The 21,227-nt window shown below is 35.9% G+C and overlaps 1 protein-coding gene across 1 annotated transcript in view; it reads left to right on the top strand.

Moving 5' to 3' along the window:
- The window catches only part of KCTD8 (potassium channel tetramerization domain containing 8), a 107,261-nt gene extending 86,349 nt beyond the window's left edge, over positions 1–20,912 (top strand). The window contains exon 2 of the mRNA XM_005501234.4: positions 19,596–20,912. Coding sequence (XP_005501291.2) covers positions 19,596–20,056 — 461 coding nt within the window. The 3' untranslated portion in view covers positions 20,057–20,912. The remainder of the gene's footprint in view (positions 1–19,595) is intronic.
- Positions 20,913–21,227: the final 315 nt, after the last annotated feature.

The raw sequence follows: 21,227 nt of genomic DNA, 5'->3' as shown, positions 1-21,227 counted from the left end.
TGAATACTTATGTCCCCTTTAAGAGCAGGCTTTTATGATGGATTTCATCCCATGTTACTTTTGTTAGCCTTGTTTCTGCTCAGCTACTGCATATACTACCATTTCCAAACATTCTTCACTCATTCACTTCCCAGCCATAAGCTTTTGCTTGTATTTTTGTTAAACTAAAATGCTCAGTGTGCTCAATTAAGTCTTTAGCAAAGGAATGGGATGGAGGGAAATCCTTGAAATTGTTCATTGCTTACATGACAGGAGAGTAGCAAATATCTCTACACTGTGTTCCAGTTAGTAGAAAACTGAAAGCTGCGTCAAAAAAAAAAAGATTCAGGTATATATGCTGGAACTTAGACACCTAAGTCCACAATGTCATCCTAGCAAACCTGACTCAGATGTCATTTTGCTCTGGAAACACTTGCAATCCCTGACAGAGTTTCCCATTTTCCAGTCTTTTAGCTTTCCATGTGCATGTGCCCAGACCGCCTGCTGAGATTGTTCCACAAGGCAGAAAATAATTCATCATCTAAAAGTGATGAATCCTTTCCTAGCAGCTATGTTTTGAAAAATGTATCTGAATACACAAGCTATAAAAAAACTAAGTGCAAGAGCAACACAATGGTTCCAATGCAAAACATAATTCTAACAGTGGTGTTTGATGATGACAACAATTAAAATATTCATGATTTTTTGGAAATCAAGAGACTTTAGAACATGCTAAAAATAAGAGAAGCTGCGAACCTGCAGGTACAACTGTAATATTGCTGAATATAGGAGTGTGGTTCCCTTGCACATATTCAGGTTAATGCATGAGAATAAAGGAGACGCACTCAGCCTAATTCCTCTTCTGTTGTGAACATGGTGAAAGACCAGAGCACCTCCGTTAGCACTGCAAACATGAAGTGGATTCACAGCGGTGTAACTCTGATCATAATCTGAGCCATGCTATCAGAAATTTATCCATATGAATGTGCCAGAATTAAAATTCTCATTATTGAGAACAACAATAGCAGTAGGAAACAAAGGAGAAGATGATTGTAAAATAATTGCTTGTCTCCACCTGCTGAGGAAAAAAAAGTGTCATTTTTTGTGTTATATGGATCTATTATATAATGTCTTGCCATTAGTAGAAATGTATTTCTATAATATATCTATATTTTTAGTAATATATCTGCATTATCCATAGACACTGCATAACCTGGAGATACTCTTATTCTAATTACTTCACCATATATGTCAAAATTATTCTTATTCTTTGCCCCTTTCTCCCATATATTCTTTCACGTAAAGACATTAAGTAGCTTCAGTAAAAATATCATAAAAGTGATCTGCGGAGCTATTGGTTCACTTGTCTCACAGATAGGACGTATTTATAGCACTGATCGTGAAAAATACAGGTTTTATCAAAAACTACAATATTTTAAGCACATGGATTTAAGTTATTTTTTTCCTAGAAAAAGTAATTCTAAGAAGAAAAACAGATGATTTCCAAAAGCATTGGAAGTTAATTTAATAACTTCGAATTCTGTATTTTACTTATGCGAATTTCCCCACTTTCTTTACATTATTGTACAAAAATGCAACAGCATCCTACTTGCTGAAATGAGATAACTTATGTCTTAGAGCAAGAGACAAAATTCAAAAACCACCCTGAGTAAGATGAGAAGTAATTCCATTCTAGATGCTTATGTATTTTTTAAAATGCAATACCTCCACTATGATTAGATATTAGAAATATCTGTGTTTTCTGTTTTCTTATTATGAGGATCTGCTGAGGGGGATAAATTATAAACAAACAATATCATTGACAGAATGTTGAAAAGTCAAAGAAGTGTGAAGAATGTGTTTTAATTTTATTTTGGTTTTTATAGAAGTAATGGTGGAAAGCATCTCATGGCTGTTTTAAAGAATCTGGTTTAAAGACTTTCACTAAAGAAATAAAACATATAGCCAAGATTGTGCCTCCTGCTTCATGTTAGCATAATTAGAACATACCCAGCTAGGACAGTGAAATACCAGTGTATTGCAGTCACCGTTCCCAGTTTGTTAAGTCCCTAAGTTGTGGTTGTGGGTAAATGGAAGGACACAGCAGGAAAGGGAGTTCACTCTACACATATCCTTATTTTGTTCTGTTTCGTTTTAAATTGACAGGCTCTTTCAGAGAAAATCTAAAAGTTTTTTTCTGTCAATAACATTCCTCACCAGTGTTCATCTCTCATCTGCAACCTCTCCTGGGACACAGGCAGCTCTAAAACTCTGCCATTCATGCACACTGCGGATAACACAAAAGCTGAATCTTAAGTATCTTATCTGGTGTGAGGAATGTTGGATTAGCACAATTTTCTTCCTCTTTTCCACATTTGCTTAGAGTGTTTAAGAGTAATAAAAAACAAATAAGAAGGGATAATTTTGTAAACTTTTGACTGCAGAATGAAAATCGGACAAAGTCAACCAGAAGTGGCCAGAAGAACCAATGTTGCAATCACTGGATCTTTATTCATCTTTATTCATCTTTATTCATCTAATTTGTCAAATCACAGTACTACTGTGACATACCATGCATCAGCAGACCAGCAACACTAGTAAGAATGTACAAGAGAGACTTCTTCTAGAGTCTCATGAAATAAACCTGTTATCTGGTTTACAGTTTTGATTTTACTTTCTCTTGCCCAGCTATACTTTATTTTGTAACCCCAAAATAAATCTGGAATTTTTTTTGTAAGAAATCAGTGGGATTTATTGTAGTGTATTATTATTATCCAGTTGTCATAGAATACTTTTACCAGTAGATGTCGAAGCATTTTTGAGAAGGAACGACTCACATTTCACAGACGGAGAAACTCAGGCAGTGAGACAAAAGCACCCTGATTTTCATATTGACGTTGAAAATCAGAAGAAATGTACATTATCAGGCACAAAACAAATTTGTTCAGGGTAACTGCCTTGTTGCACCTGAAAGCTCAACATACAGCTGAATAGGAAAGATATACTACCATTGGTAAAGCTTGCATAAATTACACTACCATCTAAGGGAATTAAAATAGTAATAGTAAGAGAAAAAAGTATGTAGGAAGCAAAATGTTTCACTATAAGAAGCTTGAGACCAATGAATGTAACAACAGAAGAGTATTTTGAACCTGGGTTCCTTTCTGGGGAAAACAAAAAGTAAGAAGAAAGGGCACACATTGCCCTTTCCCTGATTAATAACTGTACAGATTGCACATGGAAATCTGAGTCACTGAAGTTACATCATCGGCCCCTGACGGTCCTTATGTATATAGACTGGTCTTTTCTGCCAGCTCAGGTTGGTCACAGAAAAGAAGCACCATTTCAGTGGTCATCAGAAGCAGGTTTCAGTTTGGGCTGCTGTTGGAAACTTCCAAATGCAGAACTGCAATGCTTATTATTGACTCATGTTGACCTCTGTAAGGCAACAAATGAGTCTTGTATTCTGAAAGAGTAAATATTCTCAAGCCTTATGGCTATTAGAAGAAAGATGTGTTTTTGTATTCCTGCCATTTATCTTTTTCTTAATTTTCACATTTTGTGTGTTTTAGTTTTTTTTACAACTAAGATATGATAGCTCTTACACGAATGCAATGAAAATGCCAACTACTATTAAATAATATTATATTTATTATAAATGATCACTTACTAAAAACATTGAATGTTACTTCTCTAACTCAGTGACTTTTTTTTTGTGATAGTATTCCAAAGTAACTTTTCCACCTGCTGGTCAATCCTCTGTTGAGCCAAAGGTGAGAAAATAAAATAAGACAAAGTAAATTAGTTATCTTTAACAAAACTCTAGTAAAACCACTATTGACTGTACCTTTGGTCAAACTGAGGTAGAGCTAGAAGTGATAATCACAGTGAGGTTACTACTTTCTCTATGATGTTTTTACTATAAGGTAGGTTACTATGACAAAATGAATGGATTTTTTTGACAAATTAAATTTGATGTAAAAAATTTTCAGTAGTGCTTTCTGTCCACCCTCCCATGATAAATTTTAATGTATTTTTTCCTCCTGTTCTTATTCTTTTTGTTACTATGCAAACCTACAAAAGCCACTTAGCTCCTAATTGAAACATTCTTCAGGGAATTTACTGGAATATAGGACGGTGGTGAAATGTGTAAATAAATGTGTCTTTCTCCTCTAAAATTCTCTTGCGTTTTCTTGTAGGACTTTTTTTGTTGTTTTCTTTGCCTCCATTAGGTCTAAATTAGACATTGACTAATAATAACTATCTTCTGATACTTCTAAGAAATGTTTTGTGAATATCTCAAGACTTGGTATCTTTATTTTAAAAAACCTAAGAATAATGTAAGAAATGAATTTTTCACTCAAGAACACTGTCACCTTCTTTAGATAGACTTCTGTACTCAGTTGTCATTCAATTTGCAGGATAGTAGAAAATCAGTCCATGTTTTATTATTTAACATTGTTATTATTAAAAAACTTTGCAAATATAGTCAATATTTCAAGAAAAAATAGCTTAAACAAACACATTTCAGTCTGAGCTGGGCATAATTTATTCACTGCAAACTGTAGCAAGTGACTAAATGTCTCAGTGATGTATTTCCTGATAGATATCTGAAACATTTGGAATAAGAGGAGTATGATTTTTTATACCCTTTCTAATGCTGGTTTCACCTGGGAGAGGAATTAGAGCCTTTTTTACTTGATCTAGAATGGAAGTCTGGCATGTAAATGCAATTATTGAATGCAACTAGCAGTCACTGCGCAGAAGGTATTTCTGTAAGGGATGAGGGATTTAAGGAATAAATAAATATTGCAGGGAATATTTCACCACTAAGAAATTACACATCATGTTGAACGTGTAACCAAATTATATAGTTTCTGCAGGGTGAATTTACAAGCCTAAAGTTCAAAACAGTCCTGGTGCTGCTTATCCCTTGAGTTCTGCTGCAAGAGATGGGAGGAATTCGTTAGTAAGATCTAAGATGAGGCAAGAAAGTGCTGTAGAAAGTCTTGAGGAGAGCATGGAAAAGTCAACTAGGACCTGTCTGCTTCATAGACCTAAGTAGCTGCTTAACCAAGGACAGAGGAAAGTCTTCTGGCAAATGATATTTTCAACAGAAACTACTTATGCATGCTTTTGTTTATATTAAAAGCAACATGGATTTTTAGCTTTACATGGGTTTGCTTAGAAATATGAAGAATTAAATTATATTTCTAAGTAGGACTTTGTTTTCCACCTCTCCCATCCTAACCTTAAGTATCTAGCTGTGGAAAATACTACTGTATCTGCTGCCAGAGCATCTGCTTTGTGTTGTTTAAAAAAACCCTTTTTTTTGCAGTTTATTGCTTTTGTCTTTGTTTCTCACTCTCTACATTAAATGTCTCAGTTTTGTATCAGATTTGAGTTGTTTGTCCTTCACACTTAAGGCCTTTGGTTGCCTTTCCTCACACAGACCCTACCATTTGCTGTTGCAGTGGTAACTCAGCCCGAAGCATACCATGGTGACGTCATTGCTCATGTTCATGTCAACTCTGACTTGAGGGAGACAATATCACTAGCATCTGCAAAACTGTTATGTTATTTTACTTCAAAATCCTCCTTAAATGTCTCTGTTTCTGTGCTGCTCATATAAATTCTGACAAAAGATGAGACAACAGGAGTTCTGAGAAAACAAGCCTATCGTGCTGACCAATACTGCATTTTTTGGTACTTTCCCATCTGTTGGTCTCTTCCCATCTGTTGTATCTTGTCTTGTGCTTAGATTTTAACCTGTTCAGGGCAAAGGTCATCAATTAATTAATGATGATGCAGCCCAACCACATTATGCACAGTGTAGCCCATTACTAGAGCATCAGATCTGCAAGGAAAATCGAATTAGTATTAATAAAAATAATCACCTCAGTAATAGCAGTAAATAATTTTTAGACTTTCCTTTTGTTACTTTTATAGGATTAAAAGATGACAAAACATTTAGGTCAGTTCAGGATACATAACATCATTTTTCTCTTCAAGTATTATCTAGGAAGTGTATGGGGAAATTTTGCAATATTTCAAATATTACTGCTAAGAATCCCTGTATGTTTTAAATTTTTAAGTATGACTAGTGCAGTCCTGTCCCTTAAATGCTGTCAGATCTGTGTTGTCAAAATCACAATTTCTTCTTCTGCAAATACTCAGGATTTCTTTTAAGAACTTCATATTGTCTTTGCTTCACTGTAGTTTTAATCTGTGTCATTTCACTGTTTCCCAAGAAGAATTCATTTAATGAATTCAGCCTTCAGTCTTTTTATCTGGTTTTGGGTTTACATCATATAGTCAACATTTTGTTTGTGTGAGTATGGATATATAATATTTTTAGATGCAAATGATTTGCAAACTATTTTTTTTTTCCAGAGGACAAGATGTGTACCGAGAGAATTCATTATCTTTTACATATTCAATAACTTTTATTTTACTTAAATATATGCCATATAAAGATGATTGTGTTTCTGCATATATATTCTGCAGTTATTTAGTTGGGGTGAATGCTGTGAATGTTCTGTAAGGCTCATCTGGGAATTTGGATCTAAAGATAGTGAGTTATTGTCAGCATGTGTTTATATATTTTATGATGCAATGATCCAATTTTGTATTGTTTTACTTTATTTTTCATGTACCAGATCTTAATTACAAAATACATGAATGGCACTGCTGCAGTTGAAATGTTAGTCTGAAATGTACTTCATGCTGTGTACACAGGGTGAGAAAGACCTCATAGATGACCATCACTTTTACTTAGGGAAAGCTTTCCATAAACATTCCTGGTCTTTTCACAGAATTCTTGCAGATTGAGACATTTCAGTTATCCTGGGGACCAGTAAGGAAAGGCATAAAACTATACAAATTTAATCTGAATATATTCTGAATTGCTGCCCTCTTAATTCTTGAATGCGTAAGATAATTCACTGTGGGCTCTTACCCAGTTCATTTAATTCACTGCCCATTCTCAGTAATCAAAAATGCTAACTTGATTCTCATGTGCATTTCCCATTGTTTTGCACTTGCTTACCACCTAAAGTGTGATTGGAAGTATCATGTAAGCCTGCAAGATTGCTGGTGTCTGAAATGTTTCTTTAATGTGAGACTTTTTTTATTGCCAAATCCAGTGCATGATTTTTTGACTTTCTGCTAGCATTCTGTAAATTCACATTAATATTAATTTATTTTACATGCCAGTAGGAAAGAAACCTGTAAAATTGAAAGAGCTGGAAGGAAGAAATGAAGATTACACATTTTATTTAAAGCATTTGACAACATAATTAACAAAGCAATGTGAGATGACACTATACAAACAGCAATACAAATTATGAATGAAAAAAATTGGTTTAGTATCTGAAATCAAATGGGGAAGTAAGCCACAAAGTTGAAAGATGATTATATCCCCTGTTGTTACTTGTTTCTTTTCTGTTGCTCATACTGATAAAACAATGTAACCAAGGCTAAGGACACCATCAGTCTCCAAAGAAGAGAGTTCTTACCCATCAATCGTGAATGAACTTTTCTCAAAAGAAAATATCAAAACAAGGATTACTGAAATTGCTTTGTTAATCACTCTTCCTCTGCTTTAAATTCACGTTGGAGTGTGTAAGAGAGAAGCACTGATTTTGGAAGTGAGCGAATCCCTGAAGTCCCACTGAAATAAGCTTCTGACTGATAGACTTTATTTGATATGGCTTCTTTTTATGTTTCCTGTATACTTTTATTGAAAGTAAACTATATTTTCATGAGGACATTATTAAGTCAATATAGTTAATGTATGTGTGTGTCACGAGAAGGCAAGTAATTGCTTTACATAGGTTTCAGATTCCTATAAGCCATCACTAGGAAGTGCAGTCCCTTCTTGAATATTCTTTCCTGTCCCTCTGGTGCCTTTTGTTCTGGCACAAGCATTTATGTGGCCACACAGGGAGCCACATCTGACAGCTGAGAACTTAAAACTGATATAGGACAAACAAAATGCGAATGATTCAAAGAATAATGATGCTTATCTGAGTGGAAAGAGACTCAGCTTCACATTGCCTAAAACTCTGATTAGGGCTTTGCCAAACACAGACCCAGTGGCTAAAAGACTATTTCACAGCTGAGCAGATGCCCAACCAATATTAATATTTACAAAGCAGAAGGCAGCTGCCAGCAAGGTGGTTGAAAATAGACAGAAATTTCTGATTGACTTTCAAATAAATATGTCCTTAGAAGTAACTGAAAGGGAACAAGAAAGGGGAATGATAATACCTGGCAACTGTAGAAGGAGCCCCAAGGATCAGGAAGCTGTATCAGGGATAAATAAGGATTTAAAAGTCAGCGTTCTTCCCCAGCCCAACAGCTGTTTCCTCTGACAGCAGTCAGAGGACACCAAATAGGATATAGAACTGAGCCTCTAAACCCACAGGGCACAGGATAAGCAGTTATTTACAGTTTGACCTAGGAGTCTGGGAGGGAAACGCGTCAGGGATGTGTTTCTGCAGTGTGAAGATGGAGTGAGTGTGTTTCTTTTTTGTCACTTCTGCACTTACAAAGCTTTTAGTAAGAGTGTTGTCAGCTTTTTTTCTTAATTCTGTTCGTAACTTAATCCTGCGTTAGAGATAATTTCAATAAAATGTTGAAGAAAGAACAACTTAAAATACATTTGCATCCTTGATGCTGAGATTCTCTTGTAGTGCCCAGTATCCTGGTGTTGAAAGAATAAGAATGGACTTGTCCTTGTAACCAGGACTACAGTTGAAGCTTGAAGACTGGAGTCTGGGTCACCCTTCCAGTGATCAGCATTAATGAAGTAAAGTATCCGTCAGCACCACTTAGGGGAAAGAAACACTGGAGTCTTAAGGGAGTTTATAAGAGCAACATGTTAAAATGTCCTGCTTTTGATACTATTCTCCTGATTCCTTTTTGTGGTAAATTGAGAATATCACTCTAGATAACTCTTATTAACTTTCAGATACCAAATTAATACTTTGAAGATAATTTGGTGGATTTTAATATCAATTAACTATTTCATTAAGGGAAAACATTGCATCTAATAAGTAACTAATAAGCATTTTTCATAGACAGAATAAAAAATTTTAGCTCTTAACTGATAGCCACTAAAAAGTAACCACTCAAAAAAGTCAAATAACATTAGCACACAGAGCTGCGCACAAACCTATTTAACAGTTTGGAAATGAATGGCAAGCTCATGTACCAGATGTTGCTGAGATATACAAGCAGTTTGAACTGCTTACTGTAGGAAGTAAAGTTGTGGAAGAGGTGCTTTTTATGCGAGTTGTTCTCATTTGTCAGGTATACCACTGCATCAACTTCTGAGGTTTTCTTCAAGCATCAACATTATTTTAAGTACTGACATTTTCAGATTTGGGGCAAAAGTAAAATATTTCTATGGGTGGAGAAACAACAAATTTACCATTCTACATGTAAAATGCATTTGTTTCAAAATAATTAATTTCTAAGAAACCAAACCCCTTCAACCTCAAGGTCACTCAGTCTTACTGCTACTGGTGTAATGTTTGTCTTTTTTTGTTATTACTCCCCTGTTAGCGGAGGTTAATATAGCATGTGACCATAACAGAAAAATTTGATGACTTATCTGGGGCTTCTTTCAGGAAGAAAATTCTTTACTGCTTCATTGAGTCCTCTTACTCCAAGTAACTTACATACAAAATGTGAAGCATCTGTTTGACTCTGGAAGTTTGTCTTGTCTGTTAGGAACTTGTCAGATAATTTTACAATTTTCCTTTTGTTGTGAACCTTGTGGAAACTTGTTAAAATTTGCTTCTGGGATTTTGCAAAAGGTCTTGCAGTCTGTTTGCTAAACAGTTGTCTCTTCAAGAATAATCGGGAGGGTTGACATCTTTGGCTGTAAAGTATTGACTCAGAACTGTAGTCTTGAAATTGATAAAGTCTGCCATGCATACAGTGGATGGATATTGGTGGTTTTCTGACTTTCAGTCTTTTTATGTTGATTCAGCTTGTATCTTACCTATTCTAAACATTTCATTTAATTCTTGTATCTCCAGCAGAGCATCAATGCAGTAGCCATCTCCGACTCCACAAAATAAAAATATCCTCTTCAATATTTGACTTTGTCTGTAGTTGGACATGGAAAAATATGAATCTTTCCTGTTACCTTTAACTTATCTGCCAAGAAAAGACACTTCTCAGAATGATGACAAAATTTTCAGACTAATATATTTAATAAAAAGCTGTGGATTCTTCATTGGTTTTACTGAAATGCAACAAATTTTCTGTGTCAGAATTTCACTGGAAGTCCCCTATTTAAGTACTGTTGCCTACCACAAAATCCAGTTGGAAAAGTAACAAATGAAAGTAGTACAGTTTTGTTATTTGTTCAAAACAAGGTTCAGGTGAAATGCCTAAGGAAATCAAGCAGGGCATATCTTTGCATATCTTCTTATTGCATATCTTCTCTCATTCCAAATATAAAAAAGAATAGTTCCTTTTCTATAAATTAATTAGTCTTTTTATATTGTGAATAATCTTAATATTGAAAATACAGCCTGACTGGAAATAAACGAATACATTTTCTTCATTAATTTATTTAACTCATTCTGCTGTGCCCTTTCTGGAAGTTGGTTCAACATCAGGTGGTAGTAAACGTGACAGAAAAATATTTTTATGTTTTTCTGTCAGTTGTTTGGTTGGTTGGTTTTGGTTTTGGTTTGTTTTTGGTTTTTTGTTTTGTTTTTGAGACAAAGCATATCACTTTCAGGCATGCAGTCCTAATCTGAAAGATGAATTGGTTCATTCACCTCAAGTACCGTATAACCATTCACACACCATCGAGCTTAACACTATTAAAGGGTAATTTCCCCTGTGGGAGCTATGCCCAATACAGCTGCAATCTCTACACAGTGTCTTTTTATCTTTCCATGGCAGGTAAGGAGGTCTAAATAAACGGCTTCATCAAGAGTGCAATCACAGACACATTCTTCTTAATGAAATATCCATGAAATACCAAATAAACACTCCTAAAAGTCTTCTACTACTAAACAGTCTTAATACTCCTAAACTCCAAGAAGACTTCAGTGTACAGTTCCCACTTTGAAATTTTGTGTTGGAATCAAAACTTGTAAGATACCTCATGGTCTTGGCAGTGGAGGACAAGAAATATTATGGGAAAAATTGCATTTCCTAATGTAGCAAAATGTTTCAGAATAATCAAGGAGTATATTTTGATTTCATCTCATAATCACCATGATTTTTTTAAAATTTCTCGTCATTTCTTTAGCTTCTCTACAACGACTCATTGAATACTCTATTATTATTGGTTCTATATTCTAGCAAAGATGATAATTAAGCTGATGGTGAAGTTTTATTTAGAACATAGTATTTTCACATGTTCTTGATCAAATATTTAAAGGCTAAAGTATTATCTCCCATAATTTTGTTTGGTTTCACCTAAAGATGAATTTTCCAGGGATGTCAGTAAAAACATGCTTTCTGAGTAAAGTCCTGAAAAGTTATAGAAATCATTCTAACTTCCTTAGTTTTTTTTCCCCATAATAAAAGACAGCATTGTTCCATCATTTCTGCTTTCACCATTAAATTGTTTTCCTTTTAAGACTTTTTTTTTGCATTCTCACTAGAAAGAACAGGCTTTATTTTTGAATTAAGTTTTTTGTAACTGGAGGTCACAGAGTGTGTTGTCTTTGACTTGAATGGGGTCAACATTGAAGTCTAAAACCTTTTTTTGAAATGAGTGCAGTTTTGGACCCAGAATCACAGCTCAGAATCAGCTTGTTAGTAGAGCCAAACATCTTTATATAGCCTGTAGACAAGAATTGGAAGCTTTGTCAGAGCAAAGCGTGTATTTGCAATAAAGTTTTGGTAACATGTGAGTAGCCCAGGTGCTGTTCTTCATGTTAGGGAAGCCCTGATGAGATTTGCAAGACCTCTCATCTGCAATCTGACTTCCTTGGCTTTCTTCGGTCACATAAAATTCAGATTCTGAATTTAATGTGTCAACAATGCTGGCCTTTTGCCCAGTAAATCAAAGCCTCCCAGATACTAATCCTCTTTTGTGCCTGAGGGAAGTTAACTCACTTCTTCCAAATGAATATGTTACCCTGAAGTAACTGAAGGTGAAGGTAATGTTCTCTTTACTTTATTGAAGTTATTCTACCTTGCATTGACTAAAGCCATGCCTGCGTTGGGTCAAAGAAGATGGAAGTGTGAATATTTGGCTATCCATAGCAATTTATTACTCATCTGCAAAGATGAAGAATGTAGGAAATGCTGAGTTTCAGTCCTCCTTTCTGAAAAATTCTTTACTATTACACACAAAGCTTAAGGGCCTTTTATCCAAAAAGTGGCTTGAAATTTTGTACCAGATGAGACCCAAGCTGGAAAATGAAGATATGTATATTTATTATAGTTATTATTATTAATAACAATTTTTTTTTTTTTTTACTTGAAGTGATTTGAAACCACACAGTGTAAAGTCTCCCACACAAAGTTTTATTCCACTGAAATTTCTATGCTGGACTCTTCAATTCTTCCTGTAAATGCAACCTGTCAAGCTCAGAGCTTGTCAAAAGCGCTCAGATATTTCTCAAAATAGTATTAGTATTGTTTGCGTGGGGTGTTCAGAATGGATAAATTTCATCCATAGGCAGAGGGGCAGCTAAGGACTGCATACCATTTAATTCCTGTCTAAGCCTTCCTATTAGCCTTAAAATAGAAATTAGGTGAGGCATGGCCTCCCCTCTCCCTCCTTTCCCAACAGGACTAAGTTAGATGTAAATTGCAATACCTAAAATAAGGACACCATTTTCCTTGACAAACTATATGGAATTAAAAAAACCCGACATAAATTCTTACTGCTAAATCCAACCAGTGGATTTAACTTGATTCTGCAGTGCATTAAAGAATAAAGGATGCAGTGGTCAGGAAGTCCTTTGTAAATTTACCTCCCATAAGGCTTTTTGTAACCTACAGATCTAGTCGTAAGAGGCAAGCTGAATGAATTCCTTGTTGCTCTCAGGGAGTGAACACATGTGTTGAGCTGTACTCTACGAACAGGATTTTGCCTCTAAAACTGGAAATATCATTAACATGGCACAGAAAATGTCAGGGGTTTAGAGCTATCCTTTTATAACTCTTAAAAATAATCTTTTTGAAAATAAAATCAAAGTTAAATTAGACATAAAAGATAATCATTTACCATTGAAGTGTGACATTAAGTAAGTACTCAAAAGTCTGGTAATGAAATTGTTCCCACAGTAGCCATAACCTGTCATCAGATTTCACAGGTGACTTCTCTCTAAGGATTCCGTTCAGTTTAATAATTTGAAAGTTGGTGAAAGATAATAAAAAAAAAACTAGATACTTAAGATGGTAAATCCATCATAATGTGAGATTTAATGAGTATTTTTTCTATTATTGTATATTAAGTATAGCTATTTTTACTTAGATTCTTAAGATTAAATCTTAAAACGCAATCTTATATTCACTCTGAATATAATGTAAATTTGAGATAGTAACTAGAAGAAGAGTTCACTCAGGGGTTTAACACAGTTCTGTACCAGACTGAAGGTCTTGCATAGCCTATAAATATAAGGATTTTTCTCTATTCAAAACAATGTGAAAAAAATTGCATTTCATGCAAAATCATGTGTGGATCACATACTGCAAATATTCCCAAGCATGCAAAAGTTATGAATCAAACTGCAAATAGTATTATTGAATTACATATTATTTGTTTTACAGATACAAATAAAAATAACTTTTGTTGCTTTGTTATTGTGTTTCTGAGCTTTCCAATCAATACAATCAGTAAGTCAAAACCATGCAGTCCTGTTTTCATATTTAATTAAATCAGTTAAAAAAACGAAACACTTCATATCAGGTTTTTATTAACAATTCTGCTGCAATGTGTTTAACATGCATTCTTAATAAAGTTTTTTGCTAAAAAAAATTTAGGATATGAAAAGTTAGTTCTGTTTATAGCTATATCTGTTCAAAGGAACATTTAATTGGGTTATTTGATTAGTATCTAGTATATGTAATAGATTTTTTTTTAAATTACATTTGAAGCAACAAAAAATTATGAAGATAAAATAACCCCAAGAACCTTTTTTTTCACTAAAATTGCATCATAGAAAAAGTCAAGATTTTGGGTTTTTTTGCTTGGTCTTTCTTAATGGTTTAGCTTTTTTATTTAATTCAATAAACAGGCTTAATTTTTTTAGTGTGGTAAAGGGACTGATAAAACTCAAATAATTTAACCTTTTCGTGTGTATTTTCTGGACATACATTAAAAGCAGTGACTCTTCAACAGATTCCATTCTTCCTGATTTAGGTACTGCATATTGAACACATTTAAAATGTTGGATTTATTTTGTTGCTTAATGGCTATTTTTATATCAGCTTAAACTCTTATCTATATGTCTTACATCCAGCTATAACTGTTTTACTCCAAAGCTAAGATTTTACATCCTTCATGTCAATACAATTGTTATTAAAATAGCTAACTTCAGCAATCTAAGCATATGTTCACAAGTTCGTTTACATTCCACAGTAAAAATAAACTGATTTATAAAAACAAATGATCTTTGAGACACTGTAGGAATAAAGTAGCTGAGTGAGGAAGAAGTTAATTCGTACATCTGCCACTGCACATACAATAAACTGAACATCTGACCTATGGAGAGAGGAGAACAGAGCAGGCAGGTTAATTGGATTTGAATATGATTTCCTTTATTTTAAGCCTGATGTACTAATATTTAAGAAAATAAGTGTATACAAGAACTGCAATATAGATATCATTATTTTATGCTTTTAATGATTTCAGTGTGGCATTTTTGTCTGTTGCAGGAGACAGAGCTAAAGAAATCTTCAAATTCAGTTTGCACTTTATGAACACCCATAAACAATCTAGTCTTATCTAAGGTTTATTTGACTTCCACAAGTTCGTGACTACAATTTTCAACCAATAGCTACTGGGCAGTGGATGGTTTGCTGTAGTATTTGTTGTGTTCTCTTCCTGACTGGAGCTCTTATGCTTAGTTATTGTTTGACATGGAAGTCAGAGCGGTCTTCTTCTGGTTCTTGTTTTGGTTGTTGTAATTGGTAGAAGCAAATTTTCCCTGAAGAGAATTAGGTTTATAAGTTTCTAGTTCGTTTTCCATGAATAGTTTGTAATAATTGCTTGAAACTGATCATTTTTTCAGTCAGTTCTGGCAGGTGATATTTGCTAAAATATGTGCAGAGAGCACTAAATATAGTCAAAGTAAATGTAATATGGCTTCCGGATTAGATAAATGTTGTTGAGATACTCTCTCAGGTCTGCTGGACTTGGGAGCCTTATAGCTGCTGTGGTAGAAGTGGTAAGTCCAGTTAAATGGAGAGATTACTTTCTGACTTTCTTGAAGAATGGAAGCCATTTAAAAGCAATAAAGGAAAAAGAAAAATTGGGAAATTCAGTGTCTACTGGAACTGCATGGAGAAGCTGGAGAACCAGCAACAGATGGGAGATCCTAGAAAGGACAGGAGCAGGAGGGATAGGTAATAAGTCAGTGAAGTTTTGTAGTGTTATATGCACAGTGGAGCAAATACACTTTCTCTGAGTTTTTAAGAAGTGTTCTGCGCTCCTGGGAATAAGTAGTTTCAGGTAGAGTGAACTATCTGAAAGCATTTGGTGTTATTCTGGAAGGGCTGAGGAAGCACAGTGAACACAGAATCCCATCACACAATCCTAGCCACAGAGGCATGTGCCAGCATAGAGGGTGATAAGGATATATTTTCTGAATTAGAGATGTAGCTAAATTTATCTTATAATTCTTAATGTTGAAAATCAAATATCTTCTAAGGATTCTTTCTTACAAATTCTTTTGGGTTTCAGCAGGTGGAAAATATTGCTAGAAAAGCCTCCTCTCTAGCAGAACTGTCACTTCTGTTAATAACACACTATTGAGCGAGAAGTGCAGGAGCATATAAAGAATTCTTTGTGAGGGAGGATTTGTTAATTTTTAAAAGGAGAGGTGTGGGAGAAACCCGTGTTTGGATTAAAGTCATTGTGAATTTAGGCAATCCAGTGAAGCATACAGAGTTCAGTGCTATAAGGTACTGAACCTTAGGGCTCTGATCCAAAAAATCATTTAAATACCTGCCTATTGTCAGACTCCTGAATAGTCTTGTAGCAGGAAATGGATTTTTTTATATTACTGAAGTCATATTTCAGTGTTGATGTTTGGTTGGTTGGCTGTTGTTTGTTTTTTTTTAATAGATACTTAGCGTATTGCAGGTTTGAGCCCTTGGAAAGCAAGGCATACCAATAAAGAAGTAAGTATAAAGAGACCAACTTGAAATACTGTCTTGATTTATGAGGTTACAGCAAAAAAAATGGACAAGGCAGAGTTAAAGACTACGGGGTGTTGACAACAGAAAACTTTAGTTTCTTAGTCATAGATAGTGTTGTAACATTTGAAGCAAAGACTGTAAACTAGATTAGATGTTGATGTTAATCATGTTAGTGAAAATCAGAGTAACAAGACTGATTAACAACCTGGTTTTATAATCACATACTGCAAAACTAGAGTAATTCCTTAATGCCAGATGACTCTCTAGATTCAGCATAATCATACAACGATTTTGAGGCATGAAATGTCAGATAAAACAAGCAAAGGAAGTTACGTAAATGTGTTTAAAGAGGTGAACATATTTCTGGAAAAGAAAGTGGAGGGAAGTTGCTGCACCCACGCACTAAATATTTGAGTTCAGTATAATGAAGTAGAAAATTGTTTGTGGTTTTCACTCAGAATAATGTAAGTACAAGTCCTGATGGATTGTTATCTCTTCAGATCTTGATTATTCATGGGTTTCTCTAGGCAGACTACAGGAATGTGACACAGCATCCTGGGATGCTGGCTAAAACAAAAGAGAAACAGGCTATTGAGTGCTGCTGTTGTTCTATTACTATTAATTGGCTTTTGTGTTTTCCTTTGTTTTGTTTTCCCCTGTGTCTCATATAAAATATTGAAATCTTCTTAGATTCTTTTGAATCATAGAACTGCACTGTCAAAAAAGATACTAAGAGTGTTCATATTGCTTCAGCATTCTTTATAATTGTAATTCCATTTCTAATTTGTAATTTTGAAAAACAGAATACTAAGTGACTCAAAAATATATTTGCAAATCTGGCCCAGTAACTCAAGGCTGAGATGTCATACACTGAGTTTTGGCATTTGCAAAGGCAGTTACTTGATGCTGGTGGTGTTTGGGTAAACTGTAAGGGTAATCTAGTTTTGTAAGATATTTAGTTACTTAAACTCTTTGGATTCTTTCAGGATTTGTAGCAGATACACAGCTGCCAGTGACGTTCCACTCTTCATTTCCATTTTGGTGCTTAAACATCTTTAAAATTTTTCTCTTTGGTCTGATCCAATGCTTCTTGAACTCTGTAGATATTTCTGTCAGCTTTAGATAGTGTCCTAAATTAAGATTGTGACATTTATTTGATGCCATCATAGCACAATTTCGCTTCCCAGCTGAAGTTTTGAAATAAGGCTTCAGAAATGAAAATGCTTGTACAGATTTAGCAGCTACCACTTAATTTTCACATTCATATTCTGCTTAAAACTTCAAAGCAAAAGTGATATCTGGAGAGAATAACAGCCTAGATCCGACTTTCAGTTGTGTGAAGTGGGGAGCAGTGTCTGCTGATGGGCCATCAGAGCTTTCTCCCTGCCATTGCAGTGAGGCTCTTTACCCGTAACTTCACAACCTTCTTCTCCCTGCCACTTTATGCAGTCAGAGATGTATAACTGAATTCTGAGCTTATGCTGAGGCAAGTGTAGGATAATAACTGACAGCAGGAAGTGTAGTGAAATCACTATGGGATAAAAAAAAAAAAAAGCCTGGACTCTGTCAGTAGTGAGCAATCTCTCTGTTATCCCTAGATTAATACTCCTTTTCCTGTTCAGGGCTTCTGCAGAGTTGACATCTGCAGAGCATGGTATCAGTAGAGTGTTCTGGGAAGGTGAATTAAGAGCTTCCAAGAAAACCTGAAGCCCTTGGAATATTTCTGTTGAAGTAAAGAGTTTGCAAATGTTATGGTAGTATTTTCCTAATGCTACAAAATCTGATTTATCATAATGAACTTCTTGGGCTGTAATGGTAAATGAGCTCATTTAAACTTGCATGCAGGGATTTCTGGTGCAGATAATCTGTGAGTGTGGTGGGTTGACCCTGGCTGGACGCCAGGTGCCCACCAAAGCCACTTGATCACTCACCTCCTCAGCTGGAGAGGTGACAGAAAACACAACTAAAGGTTCGTGGGTCGATATAAGGACAGGAAAATCATTCAGCAGTTACCACCATGGGCAAACCAGAATTGACTCGGAGAGGTTAGTTTAATTTATTACCAATAAAATCAGAGTAGGATAATGAAAAATAAAAACAAATCTTAAAAACACCTTCCCCCCACTCCTCCCTTCTTCCAGGGCTCAACTTCACTCCTGATTTTCTCTACCTCTGCCCCACCAGCAGTGAGGCATTACACGTTGCATCTGCCGCTCCTTCCTCCTCAGGGGAAGGACTCCGCACACTCTTCCCCTGCTCCAGTGTGGGGTCACTCCCATGGGAGACATTCCTCCATGAACTTCTCCAACATGAGTCCTTCCCATGGGCTGCAGTTCTTCACAAACTGCACCAGTGTGGGTCCCTTCCACAGGGTGCAGACCTTCAGGAACAGACTGCTGCAGTGTGAGTCCCACACAGGGTCATGAGTCCTGCCAGCAAACCTGTTTCTGTGGGGGCTCCTCTCTCCAAGGGGCCACAGGTCCTGCCAGGAGCCTGCTCCAGCACAGGCTTCCCATGAGGTCACAGCCTCCTTTGGTCAGATCTGCCTACTCCAGTGTGAGGTCCTCCCTGGGCTGCAGGTGGATCTCTGCTTCACTGTGGACCTCTATGGGCTGCCAGGGGACAGCCAGCCTCACCATGGTCTGCACCTCAGGCTGCAGGGGAATCTCTGCTCCAGCGCCTGGACCACATCCTGCCCTTCCTTTTTCACTGACCTTGGTGTCCGTGGAGCGCTTTCTTTTATATATTCTCACTCCTCTCTCCTGGCTGCTGTTACACAGCAACTTTTCCCCGTTCTTAACTGCACTATCCCAGAGGCAATGCCACCATCGCTGATGGGCTCCGCCTTAGCCAGCAGCAGGACCATCTTGGAGCTGTTTGGCATTGGTTCTGTTGGATATACAGGAATCTTCTGGTGGCGTCTCACAGAAGCCAGCTCTGTAGCCTCCCCTGCTACCAAAACCCTGCCATGTAAACCCAATACAGTGAGCATTATGCACATTTCATTATCTGGATTCTTAGACAGGCAGTAAAGTTATCCTTGCTGTAAACATTTTCAGGAGTGAGAATTTTGACAGTTGAACACACATGTAGGACCAGCTCTTCAAACTGTGTACCAGTTTGGTATAGTTCTTTTGACTGAAAGGAAACACCATCAATTCATCCCCTCTGAGACTGAGTCACTTTTTTCTAAATAGTAGCTGATCAATTTTCTGTGTAAACCAGTGCTTGCTTAATACTTTTTCTTTCCTGCCTTGTATTAGGGCCTCCCCAGCGAACTGTTTCACCCAAGCAAGACCATGAAGAAAGGAAGCATGACAAAGTCTTGGACAAGGGCAGTGAAAGTGGGACTTCCTGTAACGAGTTGTCCACCTCAAGCTGTGACAGCCACTCAGAAGCGAGCACCCCCCAAGAAAATGCTAGCAGCACTCAGCCATCCACAGCGCACCAGCCAAATACTCTGACTTTGGATCGTCCATCTAAGAAAGCCCCAGTGCAGTGGATGCCACCACCAGACAAACGCAGGAACAGTGAACTCTTTCAAACTCTCATTAGCAAGTCCAGAGAAACAAATCTTTCCAAAAAGAAGGTATGTGAGAAGCTAAGTGTTGAGGAAGAAATGAGAAAATGTATCCAAGATTTTAAAAAAATCCACATTCCAGATTACTTTCCAGAGCGCAAACGTCCCTGGCAGTCTGAACTCTTACAGAAATATGGGTTATAGTAATTAACTCTTTAATGACATATCTCTGGGGCATTTGATGTTTATTAAGTTACCACTAACTTACTGATGTTCTCCTTCTGGCCAACTCTGCCACCAGAGCTATTTCTGCTGCTTATTTATTTCAGTGAACAGTGGATGTTGGATAGTACATGGTTTCTTTAAAAATATATATAAAAAGATAGAAACTTTAAAAATACAAAAGGCGTCTCATCTAAACCACCTCTTAATAGAAAAGAAAAATGTGCATGGTCAAGAAAGATGGTTTTTGAACTGTAGTCTGTTGAGCTTCATCATTGTTTTGGAACTAACCAAATAAAAGTCTCAATCATCAGTTAATGCCTTGTTTTATGTCACCAATAAAAATGACTCAGACTTCCTATGAATGAAGAGAAACAGGGTTTAAAATTCAGTGGAACTGGTTTCAGAACTAATTCCCAAGGTTCTTTCAATGTTAATGCAATAAAGCAAATACCTATTTTGCATGAGCACAATATTACAAACAAATCACACAAGAACAAGAGGTTGTCTGTTGCTTGGAGAATTATTTGTTTGATGCCAAGCCTATAAGTGTAAAATGTCTAAGGGATTGAATTTACTATGTTCTCGATCTGTGATTTTTTTGTGTGTACAGTGTTCTGTATGTAAAGATGGTGTAAATATGCCTTATACTGTTTTATTATTGCACCAACGATGTTCATCTATTAGTGCTTGTCAGGATTATTTCTGTGAAATGCAAACTTATGGCAGATTGTGAAAACTGGTTTGATGGTCTGAAAGTTTCTGTTATGTTAGTCACTAAAATTGAAGAAAAATAAAAGAGACTTTAAAGTATTTATTAAAAGAACCATCTGGTAGATCTGGCTGTTATCTCCTCTCTTTTCTAAAAACAGAATCAAGCAAATTTTTACTTTTTGTTTAATGTTTTCATGACTACTCTTCTGAAAAAAAAAAAAACAAATAACAAAAAAACACATGTTTCAAGGGTGGGTGAAAAATATTTATGGTAGTGCCATCTGATTGGAACCACCGTACAGACTTTCCAAGAGGAAGAGAGTCACAATAAGAAGCAGCAGTGAATGAACTAAAAAAAACTTAAAAACCCGAGTGGTTTTACTAACAGAGCTGAAAGCAGTTCCAGTGTGACAAGTTCACAAAAATCAGCTTAGAAATA

This window comes from Columba livia, chromosome 4, assembly GCF_036013475.1.
Source record: "Columba livia isolate bColLiv1 breed racing homer chromosome 4, bColLiv1.pat.W.v2, whole genome shotgun sequence".
Classification (NCBI taxonomy): Eukaryota; Metazoa; Chordata; class Aves; order Columbiformes; family Columbidae; genus Columba; species Columba livia.
This window is presented reverse-complemented; position numbering and strand designations above follow the sequence as displayed.